General features: G+C 39.9%; 1 protein-coding gene across 9 annotated transcripts in view; it reads right to left on the bottom strand.

Moving 5' to 3' along the window:
• Positions 1–20,368, bottom strand: part of SGK3 (serum/glucocorticoid regulated kinase family member 3) — a 60,089-nt gene that overhangs the window by 18,429 nt on the left and 21,292 nt on the right. For 2 of the 9 annotated variants that reach the window (XM_065053709.1, XM_065053714.1), the window contains exons 2-5: positions 11,355–11,560; positions 6,471–6,554; positions 3,987–4,059; positions 1,048–1,123 (exon numbers count right to left, since the gene is read on the bottom strand). In XM_065053709.1, coding sequence (XP_064909781.1) covers positions 1,048–1,123; positions 3,987–4,059; positions 6,471–6,554; positions 11,355–11,432 — 311 coding nt within the window. In that variant the 5' untranslated portion in view covers positions 11,433–11,560. Of the gene's footprint in view, positions 1–1,047; positions 1,124–3,986; positions 4,060–6,470; positions 6,555–11,354; positions 11,561–15,224; positions 17,025–18,302; positions 18,369–18,414; positions 18,535–18,554; positions 18,713–20,368 lie in introns of those variants that run through there. The other 7 variants (XM_065053711.1, XM_065053708.1, XM_065053707.1 and 4 more) reach the window with 7 other exon arrangements.

The raw sequence follows: 20,368 nt of genomic DNA, 5'->3' as shown, positions 1-20,368 counted from the left end.
ACATATTTGTTCTGGTGGAAAACTCTTTCACTGTAAATACTTTGTTTCAAAATTTTTTCCACTTATAATAAGGAAGTACATATAAAATGCTCTTTTTTTTTTCCAAAAAAGGAAGGAAGTACATATTTCAAGTTAATAGGACATTAAATAGTTCATTGGTTGGGGAAAAGAAAAAATCTGACTACATTCTGCAGCAACATTCTGTTAGACTTTTTTTTTCCTGTGGGAAATGGGCAGTTTCACAGGTTGTACAGATAGGCTAAGTAAACAAAGCATACATATTAAAGACATTTACTCAACACTAAAACAAAACACAGAGCTTTACCATTTCACTAGTTCAAGCAACATAGAAAACCGCATGGATTTAGTTTAAACTGATTAGATATAGATTTAAACTGGAAGAAACATGCCGTTTACTTGCCCAAATTAGTTCACACACAGAAGCACTATCCTCCAGATTTAACTGGAGCTGACTCTAGCACATCATCTCTCATTCATCACTGTCCCACCGGTGAGGTTAACACACCCACATTTCTTTTGCTGGAAGAGTTTATGTGCAAATTTAGTCACTTGCTTTAGGCAGGTCAGCTTGGTTATCCCAAACCACCTAGGCAAGCTCATTAAGCTACTTGGTTCAAGTTCATACATGAACTGCTCTAACCAAAGGATGCAGGCAGTGACTGACTCCCAGCAATGTCGTAGCAAGTGATAGCAGAGTCCGCAAACACTAAAGCTATCAACAAAACAAACACCTGCCTTACAGCAACAGAGTTCACACTGGAATCTGCACCCTTTCAACTAAGATCAGTTAACTGCCTGCAAGTTTATTTGTAGATCAATTTTCAGAAAACAAAAGTATTTTTATACTGTTCATCTGTAGATTTTTCCTGAATGAATGAACAGTCATATTGAAGTTTATTTATTATACTTAAGGGCACTGAACAGGTATAACACATTTTCTGGTTAAAAGTACTTAATTTGAATTTTTTTATTTGACATCTCATGTCTTTTAAATAGTCCTTATAAAACAGAAATGAAGCTACTTACTGGTTGCATAGCTCTGGCTGTCTAACTAAGTTTTGAATGAATTCATTCAGTCCTGCTCTTCTCTGCTTAATAAAGTCTAGGAAAAAAAAAAAAAAGAAGAGGTAGATTTATTAGAATGATCAGACATCCTGCAAAAAAGACTTATTTTCCAATTTAGTTTTCTTTTTTTAAGACTTAAACAGCAGTTAAAAAGAGATTGGTTTATGACTGGTGCAGAATAGGATTGGTTTTACATATGAAAATCACAAGTTTAAAACATTCAGGTGAGGTAAGAGAACAATTTTCAGTTTCTTCTGCAACACTACTTGAACATGTAGAAAGCCAGGTGGATTAAAAGTGCACCGAAGGGCTTCAAGAACAGTGTGCAACCACCATGAGCTAACCTGCGCAGCCTTCGTTACATGGGTGAGCCCTTCAGGACTCGATTCTACTCAAAAAAAAACCAAAGCCACAGGCAAAACTTGATATCAGTTGCACAAGTTTTTACATGAACAGTCCCACCAAGCAGCATTATTTCTGTAATACAGGTATGGCAGCATACAAGTTGCTCAATTCATCCAGCCAGGAGGCACTTGGATGTAACCATTAAAGATAACTAAGTAAAGTGCTTTTGTTTCTATTTTGAACACCATCTCCAATTAAACAAACAAAAAAATCCTCAGAATCTCCACATTCATCCAAAGTTTAAAACACATAACTTTTTTTTTCAGCAATATGGAATGACACACAAGGGGGTTGAAATAGAAAGAGAGCTCTAACACAACTAGTATACAACAGAGTAATATTGTCTTTCACTACTTGTATCAACAATAATTTGTATGGAAAAAGAAAATTTAACTTGTTTATTAACTTTCGAGGTACTCCAATTTCACAAGACTCTGTCGCATATAGATTACTGACAACTATTAAAATTTAAAAATTGAATTTCAAATAAAATCTGTATTTCAAATATTAAGAAAAATGCTCATATTGTTTCACAGATATAATACCTCAACACTTCTTAGGGTATTTAATAACCCCAAATTACTGACATCAAACAGGAAAGTAAATTTGCATGAAGATGCTACAGGAGTCACCAACATCAGCAGTTTCAGTGCAGAAGATGTACAATGCCATCAGCCACTCAAAGCCTACAGAGCTGTCCACATTGTTGAGGATAAAACACCTGCATCACGTCAGCTCAAACGTATTCTGTGACTTTCTAGTTCTGTATTTTGACTGGTTTTTATGATCTCCCTCTGTCCCTTTTTTTGAAGTTAAAACAAGATTAATTTTGAAGTTACCTAAGTGACAATAAAAATGGAGCATTTAATGACAATTTAGGTTATGAAAGTATTTTTGGTAGATTTTGGGAAAAGGGATATCTAAGTTTCACTCTGCTGCACCTACGACTCCAATGCAATAGTACAATACTGCATACCTAAGCATGGATTGACAGAAGTAAAATATCTTTTCAACATCTGTAAAATAAGCTACTTATTTCAGAAGCCAGCAGAAACATTACAAAGCTTCAATAAATCACTGTTAAGATACAGAATTATTAAATGAACATCATGGCTCCATCTCCACCTTGCCCCCCAGCAAGAAACATCTTGAGAACTACTGTTTCTCATGCTTCAAGGATTTCAGCATAGTTTGTAGAAATTTAAAACAAGTCTGAGAACATCCTTTTACATATGTAGTTTCAATAAAGTTTTAGGGGGTTTTTGTTTGTTTTTAGTTTGGGTCTTTTTCTTCCACATTTAAATTCCAGTTTCCTAAATTTGCCTCCAAGAAATCCATTGGTACATTTGGTTGTACAGCAGATCAGCTCTGAAAACCCCAAGGTCCTCGAAAACAAAAGAAACTAAATGAAACAAGAAGTCCCTATAGACACAACACATTTAGAATTTTTGGCAATCATTTACATCTTCACCAGAAGAGGACATCAGTGCTCAGACACCTGCATTTGATAATTTTAATAAAAAAAATAAAAGGGAGCTTCACATCAGGATCCAGATGATTAACAGTAGCTGCCAAAAATTAATATTTGAAAGAACTTTAAAAACCACCAAAATGACATGTCCCAAGAGTTCAACATCTTTGGATTCACTTGTTCTTCAGCAAAGGAGAAAAATGACATGCTGGAAACAGGTGCAGGAGGAGGTGAAACTACACAGAGTCTGATCACATCAGCAAGCCTGGGGAGGGTGAGAGGTGCCCAGTGACCATCAGAAAAACCCTGAAGTAAAAAGGGCCTGAATGGAGGGTACAAACACACAGAGCAAAGGCCTTGCCTCCTCATTTGCTTTTTTATTTATTCATTGGTGGTGCCACCTAGGTTGATTCAATACACGTTTCCATTAGTATTTTGATGTGGGCAGAGCAAGCTTAACTGGGACCCATCACTGCTAACTGGATCACATCATGTTCACATCAGACAGGCTTCTGTAAGTGGAACAACAGGAAGAGGTTCAGTTTCATCTAAACTGCAGAAGGAAGCACACTTAGATACAGAGAGTTCAAAAGTCATTGAAGATAAATCCTGTAGTTTCATTTTTCAGAGAGGAAAAAAAAAAAAAAATCACACAAAGGAAGTTTAAATTTTACTAGGCATACATTCAGAAGAGTCTGGGTTTTGGCTTTTGCTTTTATAGAAGGCAAATCACACCTGACAGTTGAAAATCTCTCACAATCCTGAGCACAGGAGGGTTGGAAGAAGCTACAGCCTTCAGCAGAAGAGAGGCCCTGGGCCACTAAGCGGTACTTTGTTCACAATCCCAAGGTAGAATACCTACCTACGCCAGCTCCTGCTCTTGACTGAAGCATGACTAAACTTGGGTTTAGTCATTGTTTTGAGAACTGGTGTAAAACTCATCTAAGATAGCTTCTTGTAGGCTGGAATAGATCAATTTTCATATAAAGAGACTGACAAAGTGAGTAATAAGATGATAACTTACCGGGATCAAAATTATCTCCAAATATTCTTTTAGCTGGAATCTTCATGTTCATGGTGGGAAATTGCTTCTTTAGCTGAAAACAAAACACATACAATTAGATTGTGCTTAGACAAAGTGCCTAGAAATAACTGCATTTTGTTTGTGTTCTGACTAACAGTTGGAACATCTGATTCTTAGTAATTCTGTTCCTCTCTGCCATCTTCTCTAATCATACAATTGGGGAAAAAAACAAACCCCAAACAACCTGTACTCAGCTTGTTTGCACCAGTCATGCTCTTTTAAATTCAAAGGCCATCTCACTTTAGAAAGCTATGGACTATTACAGCTGTCTTCTGCAATACTGCCAAAACAGTTTCCCACTTGTGCTAGATTAAAAAAGTAGGCTAGAATTTCAATGATGGTTTTATTTTCCTGTTTACTTTCCTGCTCTATCAATTCTCTGTCTCTTTTGGGTTTGTTGTTTTCTTGTTTGCTTGCACAGGGCTGAGGTTTAAGATGGGCTGGGGATACAGGCCTCTGGGTTTTGCCCAAACATTCTTAAAGCTTTAGAAACCACAGGTGGTCTACCCCTAAGTCAAAATTGTAAATGGATGAAAAGCCTACTTCATGATGCTGCATTTGATAATTTGATTATATTTAACACTTGATAAACTGACCAGAGGATTGTATACAATAGCACTGAATTTATTAAAAAAAAAAAAAGAGACACAAGCCAATCCATGATAACATTTGCTTCATCTTCAAGCGCTCCAGAAGAACAACCCTACTCTCATCCTCTTTAAGACAGCAGTTTTCTAATACAGTAGCTGGCAATTCTTCTTTCCTTAAAAACATCAGTATCTCTTCTAGCTGGCAGCACAAGTTCTTTCTAGTGTACTATGCTATACAAATTACACTGAATAGAAACTGTACTAAAAGTCCTCTGGGTTATGCTTCCCCAGGACCTCCACCCCTACATGCATTAGAAAAAACAGTGCTGAACAAACCACAGAGCAACGTGAAACTGAATGGCAAGAGACAGTGGCAAGGGAACAGCATTGCCAACATGCACTCTGCAGGTATGGAAAAAGGGACACTGTTTCCGCATCACTTGCAAGTCTATCCCAAGAGGCAGGCAATCATAGCATGGTGTATCCAACAGCTCCAAGCTCATTGCGTGCACATGCATACCACTGCCACATACAGAATCACACAGAATCACAGAATCGACTGGGTTGGAAAAGACCTCAGAGATCATCGAGTCCAACCCTTGGTCCAGCTCTAGTCCGTTTACTAGATCATGGCACTAAGTGCCATGTCCAATCTCAGTTTAAAAACCTCCAGGGACGGCGAGTCCACCACCTCCCTGGGCAGGCCATTCCAATGCCTGACCACTCTCTCTGTAAAGAATTTCTTTCTAATATCCAGCCTAAATTTCCCCTGGCAGAGTTTAAGCCCATGCCCCCTTGTCCTATTGCTAACTGCCTGGGAGAAGAGACCAATCCCCACCTGGCTATAACTTCCCTTCAGGTAGTTATAGAGAGTGATGAGGTCACCTCTAAGCCTCCTCTTCTCTAGACTAAACAACCCCAGCTCCCTCAGCCTCTCCCCATAGGTCTTATGTTCAAGTCCCTTCACCAGTCGTGTTGCTCTTCTCTGGACCCGCTCCAGCACTTCAATAAACCCGTGTTCGGTGAGCCAGAGGGAGAAAAGCCTGACTGCTTCTCATAGAGGCAATGGAAGGGAAACAGAGGCAGAGGAAAGCAGCTGGCAATCTTTTCTTATGTGGATCATAGAGGAATTATTTCTTCTTTTGTTAAAGCAGAAATTGTGGGCTCTAAACACAAAGAACTGGAGAAGGGTACGACATGGACACATAACAGACCGCACCACTGAGCAAGTATTTGCACCACTTGCCCACTATGTAAAAGGGGAAAAGTCGTCTTCTAGTTAAAAAAAAAAAAAACCAAAACAATAAATCCGTACTTATTTGCTGAAGAGGCCTATTTTATATGGACCACTGCCACAAAATTTGGCTATGAAACTGCAGGTAGGAATTGCCATGACTGACTTATCAATACATTTATATTAAGAAACAAGGGTCTGTTCACTGCTTTCAATACTTCAAAGTAAACTACTGTTTTTAAGAGAAATTTATCTATGTTGATGTTTTAAGTTTTGCAGTGATTTTTACCATAATGAACAAATGCAAATTTCAGATGTTTTGGCAACCAGTAAATGGGAAGTTTCTCTCATTACACTACGACCCCAAGCAACGATTAAAAAACCAAAAGTTTCAGGTAAGTGGATTTTGAGTTTGAAATACAAACAAACCCAAGTTTAAAAAAAGAAACACCCTCTAATTCTCTTTAATCAGGCTCTGATGGTTATTGAATGTTGATTCAAACTCCTCAATAAGGGAATTAACTGAAACCGTACCACTGCAAACAAGTGTTACTCTGTGTGCTATTCTGGCATGATTCCACAGCTTGCATTTTTGCTTACCGTGTTGTAGAGTTTATCAAACTCTGCATACCGTCTGAAGACAAACCATTCATTTCTGCCAACTGAGACCAACACTTTGTAAACCTGCAGTAACAAAGATGAAGTTATTGCCAACAGTAAAGTTTAACAAAACCTCACAGGTTTAATCCTGTGGTGGAAATAAGGACAGGTTGTTAAATGTATTATGTAAATGTACTTTGTTGACCTATATATTTGTTACAGCCACACAGACATCAACACAAATCATTTAAAGAAAATTTAGAAGAGTGCAGTATTTGACAGAAATAGTATTTGCTTACCTGGTGTAAAAAAAAACCCAACAAACCAACAACAACAAAAAACAACCAACACCACACTTATTTAATGGAGTTTCATAAATTAGTTCATATCTAACAAGAACACCTGGCCACCAGACATTATAGCAGTCCATAAATATTTGCTATGAAGTTTGTTAGCAATTTGATAAGCTGTAATAAAGACTAATATTAAGGAAGTAAAGCATTTAAACACTGATTATTTTCTTCACCAAAACATAAAGAGAAAGCACATATGGAAGGCAGTTACAAAGATAACTGTTTCTTGCAACATCTTGAATACATATTATAGTCAGGATCCTGGCAGATGGCCTGGGACTTAAACACAATTGTTTGGGGGCGGGAAACTGTTGCTATGGCTGAAAGACAGCGCAGGTTACATAATACATAGCATTGGGATCAAGGCAGGCGTAGCTGGAACCTGCTGCACAGTTCTGGCCATTCAGATCCCATGGCAGCAGTGGACTCCAGCAACTAGACAGCCTGTCAATCCCAGCCTTCATAAATCTGGTTGACAGACAAGTGTTCAGCAGGCTTCTCCTCTTTTATGCAACTAGCTGACCTCCCTTCTCCACCTTCTTGTACTTCCAGAGGGAGCCCAGATATTCCTGCAGGGGAGAGGATGGACACAGCAAGGGAACAAGCACAGAAGGCTGCTAATTCCTGATGTAGGAAACTGGACCAATACCCAGTCTCTCTTCTGTCTTACAATAGCATCTTACCTCTCTAATTCCATCTGTGGAAGCAGCAGCCACCACCATCAGTTCCTTAGCCTGGCACTTGCATTCATGCTATTTTAACTGCTCAGATAAGCTGCTCTCAGTCTTCCCTGGGAAACACAAGAGGCTGGATAGAAGTGTCTAGCAGGACGCTGGTGAGACTCTAATTAGAAATCTAGGCTTCCCTTATACTGCTAAACCTAGCTACATACCTTCTATAGCCTCCCTAGACTGTAAAGAGGGAAAGCTTCAGCTGCAAAGACTCATGTACTGTCCTCCTGAGCTAGGTATCTTATACCAGCAACCAAGTCCTGCAAATAATGCTCGAACACAAAAGCTATTCCTGGAAAACATCTCCTCTCCTCACAACTACATGGCAGATCAATGCCAACAAGCCTCAGAAGTAAGCCATGGACAACTTCTTAAATTAGCAGACTGCAAAGTGCACAGGAGAGCATAACTTAGGATACAAGATGATATTCACCTCCTTGGCAACCTCAAAATTAGAAGAGTTATGTTCTTGGAAAAGCTAGGTGTAGAAAAATGACACAGTCAACATTTTCTACCTCAGAGAACATAAAAAAAATTATATGAGGTCATCTAGTTCACACCATCACTGAAGTTCCTGCATGCCCAACAAAGCAGAAACTGCAAGTTCAACAGTTAGAGAAGCACTGTGAGAACACAGTAAGAACACATACGATATCTACAAAGAATCTGGTAGAACTCCAAAATGTAACATATCTTTGGGCTGTATTACTACTCTCAGCTCCAGCTATGTAATGATTTAGAGAAATGTGCAATGCCTGTTTCTAGAAAGGCAGGAGGGAAGAATTAGATATTAATTAGATAATGACCTTTTCAAATCTAATTACTCCTGAATCAAAACTAGTCTTAGAAAACTGCTAAAACATAGATAAAAAACAGAATTCCTGAAAACATCACCATCACAATTATTACCATAAAGTATCTTCCCAGATACAGATAGGATAGGGTCTAGCTATTTCTGGATGCAATAGGATGTCTTCTCAAAAGAAGTAAATGAAATTTAATAGGCTTCAACTGTTTTGATAGCTCATGCTTCTGGATTAAACACGCAATTTGCATTAAACAAAGATAAGTAAAAAGGTAGGCTGGTCTCCAATTTCAAGAAAGGAAGCCTTGAGAAAGTAAGGAAACTATTTACTAAGTGTCAACAAAATTAAAAAAAAAAACAATTCCACAATTTCCACAGGTCTGGGGATTAGTATTATACGTCACAGGTCTAAGCCAAAGTTTCCAGATTTAATCAAACAGCACCCTTGAAAGAGATTTCTTAATAAGCCTGTATATGATGGGGGTGTGAAGGGAAATGAGAACAGGTCAGAAGAGAAAAATCAAGCCTCAGACATCAAACAGCATAGGGATAAAAGCAAGAAACCCAAAACAAAGCTATTTTGGCAAAACAAGCAAAAGAATAGCCCACTATGCAGCAAGGAGAGAGTGGCAATTAATATAGCCTAGATATGGTCCAAAATGATCAAGTGTTTTGCTCTTTTTATGAAGAACATGAATGCTGCATCTTCAGGAAAAGGCAGGACAGTCAACTACAGTGGATATACATAGAGGCTGGTTACCACAAATTAAGTGGAAGTAAAAAAGCTTCCCTGTCAGAACACCTGAAAAATTCAAACATGAAATTATTTGTCATGAAAAAAATACTGGTGGTAAATATATCAAATGTACACAGTATCTAACAAAACCAAAACAAATATTCAATAAAAGGTTATGAAAATGCTCAGTAGGAATGCAGAGATCATTTCCAAAGACAAAACTGAAAAGCTGGACTCATTACCAGAATGAGGACTGCACAAAGACATGATTATTTTTAAAAATGCTTCATTGGGGCAAGTGTGAGAGAAAAAGAGAGCTAATAAAATCTAAGTTGTACATACTTGTCTTGTTTCCATGCCAGCATTAAGTGAGCCACTGTGAGATTTGAGCTGGAATTCATCATTTCTATTCAGACCATTAAGATTCTAGAATATTCTCAGAAGCAGTAGTGATACATACTGCAAGCAACAGTAAGGTGAAGATTACACAAAATAGTCACCTGAAGTCCTTCCCAGCCTTTATCACTTTAACCTTTCCTTTCACCCTAATGTTCTAACTGCAGTCTACAGAAACAGCAGTAACATTGCCATCAGAAACAGCTATGCCTAACACAAATTTGTTAATAACTGTTTCTCCCTGCACCTCTCTCACTCCCCTCCAAAAGCAGTACTAATGGGCTCTAGTCATTACAATGCAGCTACGAAAGAGCATACACAGTAAAAGCACTAACAGACACACAAGCCAGAATTCACAGTTCCTACCATCAAGTATAGTATGACCCTCACTGCTGTTATCAGATCCTAAAATATACGCAATAATACTCAAGAGCTTGGTTGTGAAGAGTAGTTCTTGTCAAGCTGCTAATTATTCCCTTCTGCAGAAAGCAGAAGCTGCCAAGACAAAGTGCACCTCCATGGAGTGCAAGCTGGATTGGATCCCTTCCTCTCCCAACTCAATCCTCAGCTTCTGAAGTTTCCTACTCTTGCTTGTACAGCTTTCTAAAGGGCATATCCAAAGAAAGTACCTTCAGGTTACTATGGTAGTCACACAGATCTTTATGTAAGATGACAACACTAGTATGTACCACAAATGTACCACACCGGCACATTTTAACAACAGGACTGGAAACACTGAGATGATAGAACAAATCTGTTTTACTCAGGTTTAGACTTTCATGAAGTTTTTCCTGCTCATTTGAGTTTCACATGCATGCAGCAGTTTTAAGTAAAGTTCTCATTAGCTTGCTTCCTTTACCAGCACACTCCCTCCTCAAATTACATCTTGATATACTTGTAGAATCAAACAACATTATTCATCTCTGAGGAAGAGAGGTGAAGAGGAGAGATATATAACTCAAAGTAAATCTTTGTTTTGTTGTATTCTTCAGACAGCAATTCAGTTCAAGGATGTTTACATTCCACATCTGAAGAATGACTAATTCACTCAAGGAAAAAAAAGCTTAGAGGAAATTGCACAAGAGCAATGAAATAGTTCGAGCTTTTTAAAGGAAGTATTATGATGCTGTCTTTAAAACCTACCATACATATAAGCAAAACAAAAAAATCCATGCCACACAACTTGATTTTTCAATATGCAATTCAAGAGTTTCTCCACAGAACGGGAAGACTTTACTTCCAAAAAACAAGTCAAATTGGAAGGCCAAAAAAGGAAGAGGGAGAGAAATGACAAGGAGTGGAAATGGGAACAGAATAAGAAAAAAACACATAGGCATTAGAATCAGAAAACAGGACAGAAGACAAAAAAATGTCTTTAAAAACTTTGATGGTTTATATTTTTGTTTCTTTTACACAAAAATTTATAGAAGTCTAATAGGATATCTATGAATAAACTGGACACTTCACCAAAACAACCATCAAAACCAAAGCCACACTTTACTCCTTTACAAAACAAATGTTTTCACAAAAAAATCATGTAGGATGCCAGCTGCTAATGTGATTTGGTACCAAAATGTTATCCCTACATTCGGACAGTTAGGTATTTTATATGAGAAAATGCTGCTATTTGGGGATAAAAATACCACAAATTTGTAAAGCCAAATTGTTTTTTCAGAAGTAAATGGTTCAACATGTAAAACATTCACAACTTCTAACACTGGACTATGGCCAGTACTGTGAACAGATTTCCATAAACCTGTTGAAAATAATACAAGTTTACTAGTTAAAAAAAAAAAAAAGTAGCACTTCTAGGCACTAATAGCCTATGCACTTGCTTACAGTGCTTACACCTTACATACTTACAGTAAACCGTTTTTTCTTCTCTCTGTGTTCATCAGAGCTGGGAATGCTAACACTTGGGCAGCTTTCTTTGAGATCCATTGTATGTGGTTTTTTGACAAATTTGTTACAGGACCCTGCTTCAGGTGTTGCAATCAGAAGATATCTTCAACAGTATTGATCCAAGATACGCAGCTTCTCTTGAGAAAATGTAAATTCCATCCCGTAAGCTTAAAATGAACATAAAAGGAAAATTAAGTATGGGCAATATTTAACTCACTGTGCTAAAACCTACGTGATAAAAACTGTTCCTGGCTGAAAATGCACTTAATGTGCATATATACAGCCATAATAATTATTACTTAGCAAACCATTTCATGCTTGTGCTCCTTTTTGTTTCACTGAAATCACTCGCATTCTCTAAGTACACAAGTGCACTCAAAAGAAAAAACAAAGTTGCACAGACATACTGGAAACAGATTTGGGCCCACTACAGACAATATGTTGAAAGAAAAAAGATAGAACGCAGAGAAATAATTAAAGATGACAACCTGGTATGAGACATCTGATAAAAGCCACTAACATGTACATTCAGAACAGTTTATTTCAAAACCAACATTTTTCAACTGCATGAGTCTTTACCAGAGGGCATTTCAGATTTGTCAGAACATGCTGAGCATATTATCACATCAGAGATAAAAGATGACATGAGAAAAAAAAAATTTGTGTGAATTTTAGAAAGGGACACAGGTAGCATCATGTGTCTGTTGGAATATTTACCTTCTCTTCCCCCATATTTGACACACTTTGTGTTTAGCAGAACAGTAAGGTTGTGCATTCCCTTCAGTAGAACAGCTAGATTCCCAGCAGAACTTGAGAAGAGCACAAGGCAAGAGAGAGTATAAAGCCACCAAAAGGCAGAAAACTTATTATTAAGTACATGCCCCTTCCCTCCCTAAAGGACAGTATTCTCCACATGTGCCTTGAGCACAAGCAAATTGTTGACTGGACACCACTGCAAACAACAGGAACTTCAGCACTGCCTAAGAGCAGCTGAAATTAATGCTACACAGCTACAACCCTCTGTTCATGCCTGCACGGCCATTTGAAGTGTTTTAGTGAATGCAGCTCAGCTTTTAGAACACTATATGTCTGACCAACTTACAAACATGAGAAAAATCTTTTAGAAAGTAGAGACCTGAGTTCTTTTCAAAACAGCAAGAGGAAAAAGGAATACTCAGTTCAACATTTAACTCCCTATTTTCTTAAAACAAGGAAGTATAAAAGTGAAGTCTATATTTCATTTTACAAATTTCCAAAAAGCAAAAACTAATCCAATGCAATTCTGCTATTAGAGAGACACCCATATTTATGTTGGCAAGAAGGCCAAAGCCCCTGGAATCCTGTGCAAAGATTTGTTCTTGATAGCTGACTAGTCTCAGTCAGTCAGTTGACTATGTTTTTTGTTCTCAAAAGCCAGATCATCTCTCTGGTTCAAACTTCATGTTATTAATCCTCCTGTAGCCATTTAAAATCATGTAATTTTCAAAGATCTATCTGGTGACCTCAAATAAAAAGGAGTGGTTGAAATCACTGTAATCACAGCTAAGTGACAGATCACCCATACTGCAACATACTCAGATAATTATTTTCAGTTACATCTGCATTTACCTTAGTTTGATTGTTCCCTACTGCACTGATTAGGTAATTACAGGGTTCAGCAGGATTAAGCTCCCCCCCGCCTTTATTTTACTACAACACAGCTCATCCAAGCCAGTTACACAGACTTTGAGTTTCAAATCAGTTTCTTTTCCTTTGGCAAGCCACTGTTAAAAGCTTTATTACAACAAGGCACAGTTCCCGTATTCCACAATTTTATAATGGCCTAGGATTAAAACTGTTCTTCAACCACATACCAAAATTAAGCTCTAAAGGTTAACTGTGCTCTTCTCCATCATAAGAGGTCCACTAAAATAGTCAATAGGCACCACTTTCAGTAAGTGTTTCACTAAGCTTAGACTTTACTAAGCACTTATGTCAATCTTTAGCCACTTCAGGTCCAGCACCAGGAAATGAGCACAAGTCCCTGTGTTTATCTGTCTTCCTGCTCATCACAGAAAAACAAATAAAGCTTTAAAATGGATTAGGTGTTCACTGACTAATATCACTCACTGCCTCTCTCATAAACTGACGTTCATTACAAAGGTTCATAACATACTTGCTGTCATTCTCACAATATAGCCTGTACTTCTCTCATCCCTTTCACTTTTTATCCTTGCTGTCCTAGTTTTAAATACCAGTACAGAAGCAGTACAGATTAAAAGCTGTAGCCCAAAGAATATCACTTGGAAGACTGAGCTTTACTCCAGATCTAAAGGTGAAAAATCTACAGAAAACAAAAGAAGGAAATGTCACCCAGATTAATTCAGGAAGAGTTTATTCATCATACTGGGGAAAAGAAGAATAAATCATCTGAGAAGCAGAAACTGCAAGGTTCAGATTTCTTCCTTCAAGCGGCCTAGAAGATCACTAGCTGTGATTATTTTCTTTCTCTGAGGCATGTCCTCCGAATTGTGCGGGTCACTAATACTAAGCTGAACTGCCAAACTCGGAAGAAATGCATTTTCAGTTTGCCACTAAGCTCTAGAGGATCAGAGCTTTCTTTCAATTTCTATTTGCCAAGAGCTTATCAGCTCTTGAGAGCTTCTTACATCTGGTTTGTAGGCTTGACTGTAGAAATAGGGATAGATTTGCCTTAATCTTTGCCATGCTGTTGTTTAGGAACTCAGCTGTAGTTTCAGTAGCAGGTAAAACTACTAATGCTGTGGTAACTACATGAAGCAATAACAGAGAGCAAACAGTAGAAATGTATTTTCATGTACAGCTTCAAAAGTGAGAACTGCAGTGTCTTGAGTGTTTCCAGATATGAGTTAATTCAACAGACACTGTCAGCTGAGAACTCTTTGTCTCTGGCTATAGCTTTTCCTGTAACTAAGAACAAGTATCCCATAGCCTCAACTTTGTTAACTGGCAGAAAGGAAAAGAACTTCAGAAAACTGGACAGCAAAATAAATCCCCTTAAAATCATACTTGGGCACTAGTGAAAGAGCATGTAGATAATGTAAGACAGGCTGACACTGAGACTAGTGCTACCCAGAAACAGCTAGAACTCTTAAGTTGCTACAGTATCTAAGCCTGGAACAGAAGGCACACCTGCATCAGAAGAGAACAGAAATCAGGCATCTTTCTGGCAAAGTTTCAACCCTACCAACAGCCACACTGTGCACTCTCTTCACAGTGGCTGTCAAAAAGCAAGCAGTATTTTCACAGTTTCCTGCAGGAAGCCACAACAATGTCAAATTTCAGGCCGACCTTTGGCTCTGGTGAAGTAAGAGCATGGCAATAACTCTTTGAGTAATACAAGTGAAGTGGAGTCAAGAACAGTCAAAAAACCCAAAAAAAAGACAGTCTACCTGCAAGCACACTTGAAGAATCACCAGGATCCATACTCACTCATTGGAACAGAACAGGCGTTTCCCTATGCACTAATCACCTGCCTAGAAAGACTTACTCCAGGACTGAGTCACCAGTAAAACCAGCTGCTGAAAATCCCACCTGAACATGATTCTAATTATGGAAGCAACCTACATATTCAGAAACAAAAAGGAAGATGCAGGACACAGTCCTATTATTTGCTATAAACATTATTTCCTCTTACTCTAGAGAAAGTATCATCTTTGGCATACTTTCCAACACTTCCTCTGTCCTCCCCACAAATATCCTGATAATGACTCAACATATCACTGGATATTACACAATCTTTCTGAAAGCCCCGAAAGTCAACTTTTTCTCAACCACTGTATGATGAAACGGAGAGTCCCACTCTCTTCTTACCAGACAAGCAGCTGACACAGGGGAAATGGGAGACAAGATGTTCGGAATCCAGTGCAACAGAAATACAGGATGAGGAGAGCCAGAGACCGCAGAAATCACGTGCTTCAGAGTCAACGCAAAACACAGATTGCTAATCTGCGAGGAGAGACTGATGGCCAGAAGCTGTTGAGTAACTAAGCTGTGAAGAAAACAGGTTTCACACAGGCCATCCTTTTGAATACCACATACATATGATTTTTAATACAAGAACACTAAACACCAGCATAGACCTCTAGAAATAATACAGCTGAAATGAGAGCACTAACCAAAATACTCTGGCCAATCCTTGGCTTATCTCTATACCACTTCTAACCACAATTTGAGAGGAGAATTGAGAATTCAGCTATTTGTATAAAGGAAAAAGCCTGCTCCCTGTTGATAGATCCACCCACTACATTGCATTTTTTAAAATCTCTAGTAGCACCACTATGGAAAGCAAACAACTACTCTGCGGTAATGTGGACGAAGTCTAATTCATCTGATTCTTTCTACTTGTAGAAAAATATAGCAGGTAAAGTGCAAATGCAGTCAAGGCAAAGAAATAACTAACTCCTCTTTTTTTTTTTGTCTCTATCAAATTCACTTTGGAGAGGTCAGGCAAACATTTACTTCCCACGATTCCACTGCACCCAAGAACATCCCTTCTGCCCCACCTCCCAAAATAAGCTCCACTAAATTACTCCAACTGGCATATAACAAGATTCATGGTTTGGACTGGATCTATTTGTATTTATGTTCTCTGCATGACAGAATACAGGTTCTTTGCTGTGGTAAGCATACCCCAAGTAATAAAATCGGTCTAAAGAACAAATACCGCCAATAAAATGCAGTTGCCTTTTAATCCTGAACACAGGTCCATAATAATTTCATCTTCAGCTTGTGTCCATAGTATCCAAAAAGGTCACTACATGCCTCAGATGCTAAAACTTACACAAACAGCACAGTACATAAAAGAAAAATAAATAAATAAATAAATAAATAAATAAAAATCAATCAAGCTTGCATTGCACTTGCTACCTGTATTTCCTACACACCTGGTCCCATTTCAGTTAAACGTAGATTCTTAAGGACAGCACAGATCAAAATTTCTAGCAACAGCGCTGTGAGCTACTTTCAAAAGGTCTTAACAGACACTGATACCAGCCACTTGTAACATAGTCAATTCTACATAAGAGGGCAGTCAGGCTTCAGTAAACACAAAGCGCACAGTCCCAGCTTCATTTTGCCCCTCTTAATCAAGATTAAGCAAGAGGGCCCCTCATTTCTATTCCAGATATACTGCCCATTTTTTTACATTATTTTAAAACAAAAGTCACCAACTGTTCTCCCTCTGTTTTACTACATAAACACAGGAGAATTCTTATCTGTTTAAAATTTATGTTATTGCTAATGCATCAACCATGGAGAAAATTACTAGATTTTATGTACTATAGCTGGCAAAAGGGTAAAATCCATACAATGGAATATATCTGGATTTTAAAATAATTCAACATGTAAGTCCAAGCAACACTTCATAATCCAGAAAACACACATTTGAAGTCTGTGCTCTGAAGAATTTGTGTCTGCCTAAGAACCATAAAGCTGTTGGGTAATGTAAAGGCCACAACCTAAATAGTGGAATATAAAATGCAAGTAAGATAAAGAGCCTTTAACAATATCCAAATTGTATGCCCAATTCACCACTACTTGATTCCTCATGCTACAGTAGTGCAACAACAGCTAGTACTTTACATCTGTTCTTCAAGGATACTTTACAAATTCCTGCAGGTAAGAGCATACACTGACCTCTCACATATTTCAGTGTTGCACAGAGAATAAGGTGTTTCAATTCTGTAAGAATTCAGAGAACAGTTGTTTATACATGTATAACAGAATTTGGTGCAATAGTGTCAGATGTGGTGAGGCTGTAATTTACAATCAAAGGTGGGAATTAAGATTGGAAAGCAATTCAACACAATTCATCATCATCACGTAACCACTAGTGACTACTTCTTCAACTTCAAAATTGTCAAAACAATTTAACAAAACTGTTAAAACAACCGGTACTTCTCACCAACATGTGCAAGTTAAACATGCTGTATTTCTGACCTAAACGAGTATCTCAAAATATCTTTTAGAAATAGGTCTATTTTCTAGATTTATTAAAAATACCATGCATGAACACTACCTTAACAATATTAACAGTGAACTTTCCAAAATGCTTTCCAACAGCTAGTAACATTTTTTCCTGAAATCTAAAGTATATTACAGCCTTCAGGAAAACGCTCCTCCATACACACCTTTCTTTTTTATCATTAACTCATATTACGGTCATTGAAGGCTAAAAAAATAAAACAATCAGAGCTATATTTAGACATTCATTCTGCATGAATCTATAAACACACTTAATATATGTGTGAAAGAAGTTATAAAGAAACCTCAGCTACAAGAATACAGCAGCAAGTGATATTCACAGTCATCTTCAGTGCCAAGTAATTGGAAGAACCACAACGGTATTCAAGTGACATTACTGTGTTGAAATGAAGTACCGGCACAGAAATGTATCTGAAGTTTAAAGGGGAATAAGAAATGAAAATTCCATACTGCAAAATTACTGCATGTCTAGAAGAAAAACAGTTACACCTTTAAGAGTTGCTAGAGGAGAAAAATCCACATAAATATTAAAAAAAAAAAAAAGACGAGCTGTCAGAACAGCTTTAGCATTAACGCAACTACCTTTTAATTAACCTCCACAAAACTAAATTCCTCAAGGGTACCTGAATCCCTGCAAGACAGCATTGCCTAAAAAGCTTTAGTTTTTCAGGACAAGCCCTCAGTGCTATTCCCCCTCCGGTCCGCTGCGCTCTTCCGAACCCCCGGCTGCAAACACCAGGAGCCCGAGCGAGACCGGTGCGGATCCGCCCTCAGGCGCGGCCCCTCGCCCACCGCCGGACCCGCACCCACCCACCGCGACAGCGACAACGGCAGCCCCGCTCCCTTCCCGCAGCTCGGGGACGAACCCGAGCCGCTCCCCCCGCCCGGACAGCGATTTCTCGGCACCCTGATTTCTATGAAGTTGCACGTTTCCCACATTCCCGGTCCGCTGCCGCCGCCGCCGCCGCCGCTCCCCCGCGCGGCCGCGTCCCGCCCGGCAGCGCGCCGCGGCTCTCACCGCGGGGAGGAGGCCGAGCGGCGCCGCGGGAAGGGCGCCCGGCAGCGCCCGCGCCTCACGGCAGCGCCCGGCGCCAACGGCCGCGCACGCGGCCCCCCCACCCCCCGCCGCCGCGTCCCTCCGCCCACCCGCCCACGCACCCCGCACGTGCGCCCGCCGCTCCGCAGGGGGCAGGAGAGCGGAGCGCGAGCCGCGTTAACCCCCGTTCGCCCCCTCCCGGGGAGGGCGCGCGCGGGGCCCGGCCGCGGGTGGCGTGCGGGGCTGAGCGGGCCGGGCCGCTCCGGCCCACCCACGGACGCGGCCAGCGCCCGGCCGCCCTCACGGCGCCAGGCTGCGGCCCGGGCGTGGCGCGGTGCGGCCCAGGCTGCCCGCCCGCCAGCCAGCGCTGCCTGGGGGCCCTCTGCGGGGCCCACGCTCCGGCTTGCCCCGGGCTGCAGGCCCGCGCCGGGAGGCGAGCTGTACCCCCCACCCTATTTAGCCCCCTCCCCCGGGGGTGCTCCCACCTCCCCACAGAAAATCCGCGGTGAAGCTGCCACTCTGGTAAAAATAATAATTAAAAATATAATTTTGCATAAGAGAGGTTTCAGTTTAACTCTTCAGTGCACTTAGGGTGTCTGCGATCCACGGGGAAGCCTGTCATTAAGCCAACCAGCTGCTGCAATGAGAGCTTCCCCCCTTCTGTACATGCAGAAGGAATGATGCAGAAAACTGAGATAGACTTGTATCTATTCAGGGGACTATATCTGCACCCGCTGAAATTAGAGGGTAAGTTTCAATATCCCAGTTAAAATCCAACTAGACCTCTTAAAGCGTAACGTGGTAAGTTTTTCCTGAGCAGATGGAAGCCAGAAACAGTTCCAAAAATACAAATTCCAGAAAAAAAAAAAAAAAAAAAAAGCTTTTTCAATGGCAGTATCACTTCTGCTTTATTTTGTTAACTAGATGTAGAAGTGCAGGGCAGGCAGGAGTTACCATAGATTGAGTTCAACAGAACAAACCACAACAGCCATGAAGTTACAACCCTTGTGTTTCTTGAGGATCTGCTGTGGTCTCTAAACGTGTGTGTTCATCATCCACACAAGGCTTGAGAGGCAAAGAATATCTAATGCAAATGGTTAACGCTGAGGGTGGGGTAAAAGCTGATGCCATTTTAGCTTCCCCCATATAAATATTAACACCTGAAATTATTCTCTGGTTTTCAACTGCAGTGTAAAGAATGAGCAAGTGTGAAAACACTGTGGGCCATTCCACTGTCTTAACTGATGTAACACCACAGTGCCCCAAAACCCCGCAGGCTTTCAGGAAATTGATTTTGGAGAAGCCCCATGTTCCGGGAGCGTGTCTTTACACGACTTGTGTTTGGGCCTGACGAGACATGACGATGCTCGCTTCCTCAGTCACAGGTATTGGCAAGTATCTGTCAAGCGGTGATCCTAGAGATCCTGTTCCTGCTGATGGAGGATTCCTGCATCGTGCTACACTCATGTGTCAGACACTGACACTCATCCAAGCGCTCTCCAAAAACCAGAGAAGCAGCCTGGCGTTACTTAAAAGAGGTCAGTGTTCGGATTAGGGTGTTGCAACTGTGTACACACAAGCTACAAGTCAATTGGATCACAAGCTTCCGCTTTAGAGTCCACGCAGGAAGAAATTAGGAATTTTCCCATCCCTTCCTGATTCTGGAGTTTCGTATTTCTGGGTAGGCACTGCACAATCCAGAGATTCCGCATGGTAGCAACAGCCTTCTCTGGCATGTTCAGATCAGAGAAGGTATTTGGCTTACATTCACAGAGAGGTTTTAAGGAAACTTTGTTAGCACTTCTTGTGAACCCCAGAGCAGAACGCTTTTGAACTTCAGTCAGTTAGAATAACATGGGCAAATAATTTAATCATGTAATCTGTATTCAAGAGTTAATTTACTTTACAGTTGTTTATCAGTGTTCACCTTCTGTCT

Source organism: Columba livia, chromosome 2, assembly GCF_036013475.1.
Source record: "Columba livia isolate bColLiv1 breed racing homer chromosome 2, bColLiv1.pat.W.v2, whole genome shotgun sequence".
NCBI classification, from domain to species: domain Eukaryota; kingdom Metazoa; phylum Chordata; class Aves; order Columbiformes; family Columbidae; genus Columba; species Columba livia.
Note: the sequence above shows the minus strand (reverse complement) of the source record. Positions and strands in the feature narration are given on the sequence as shown.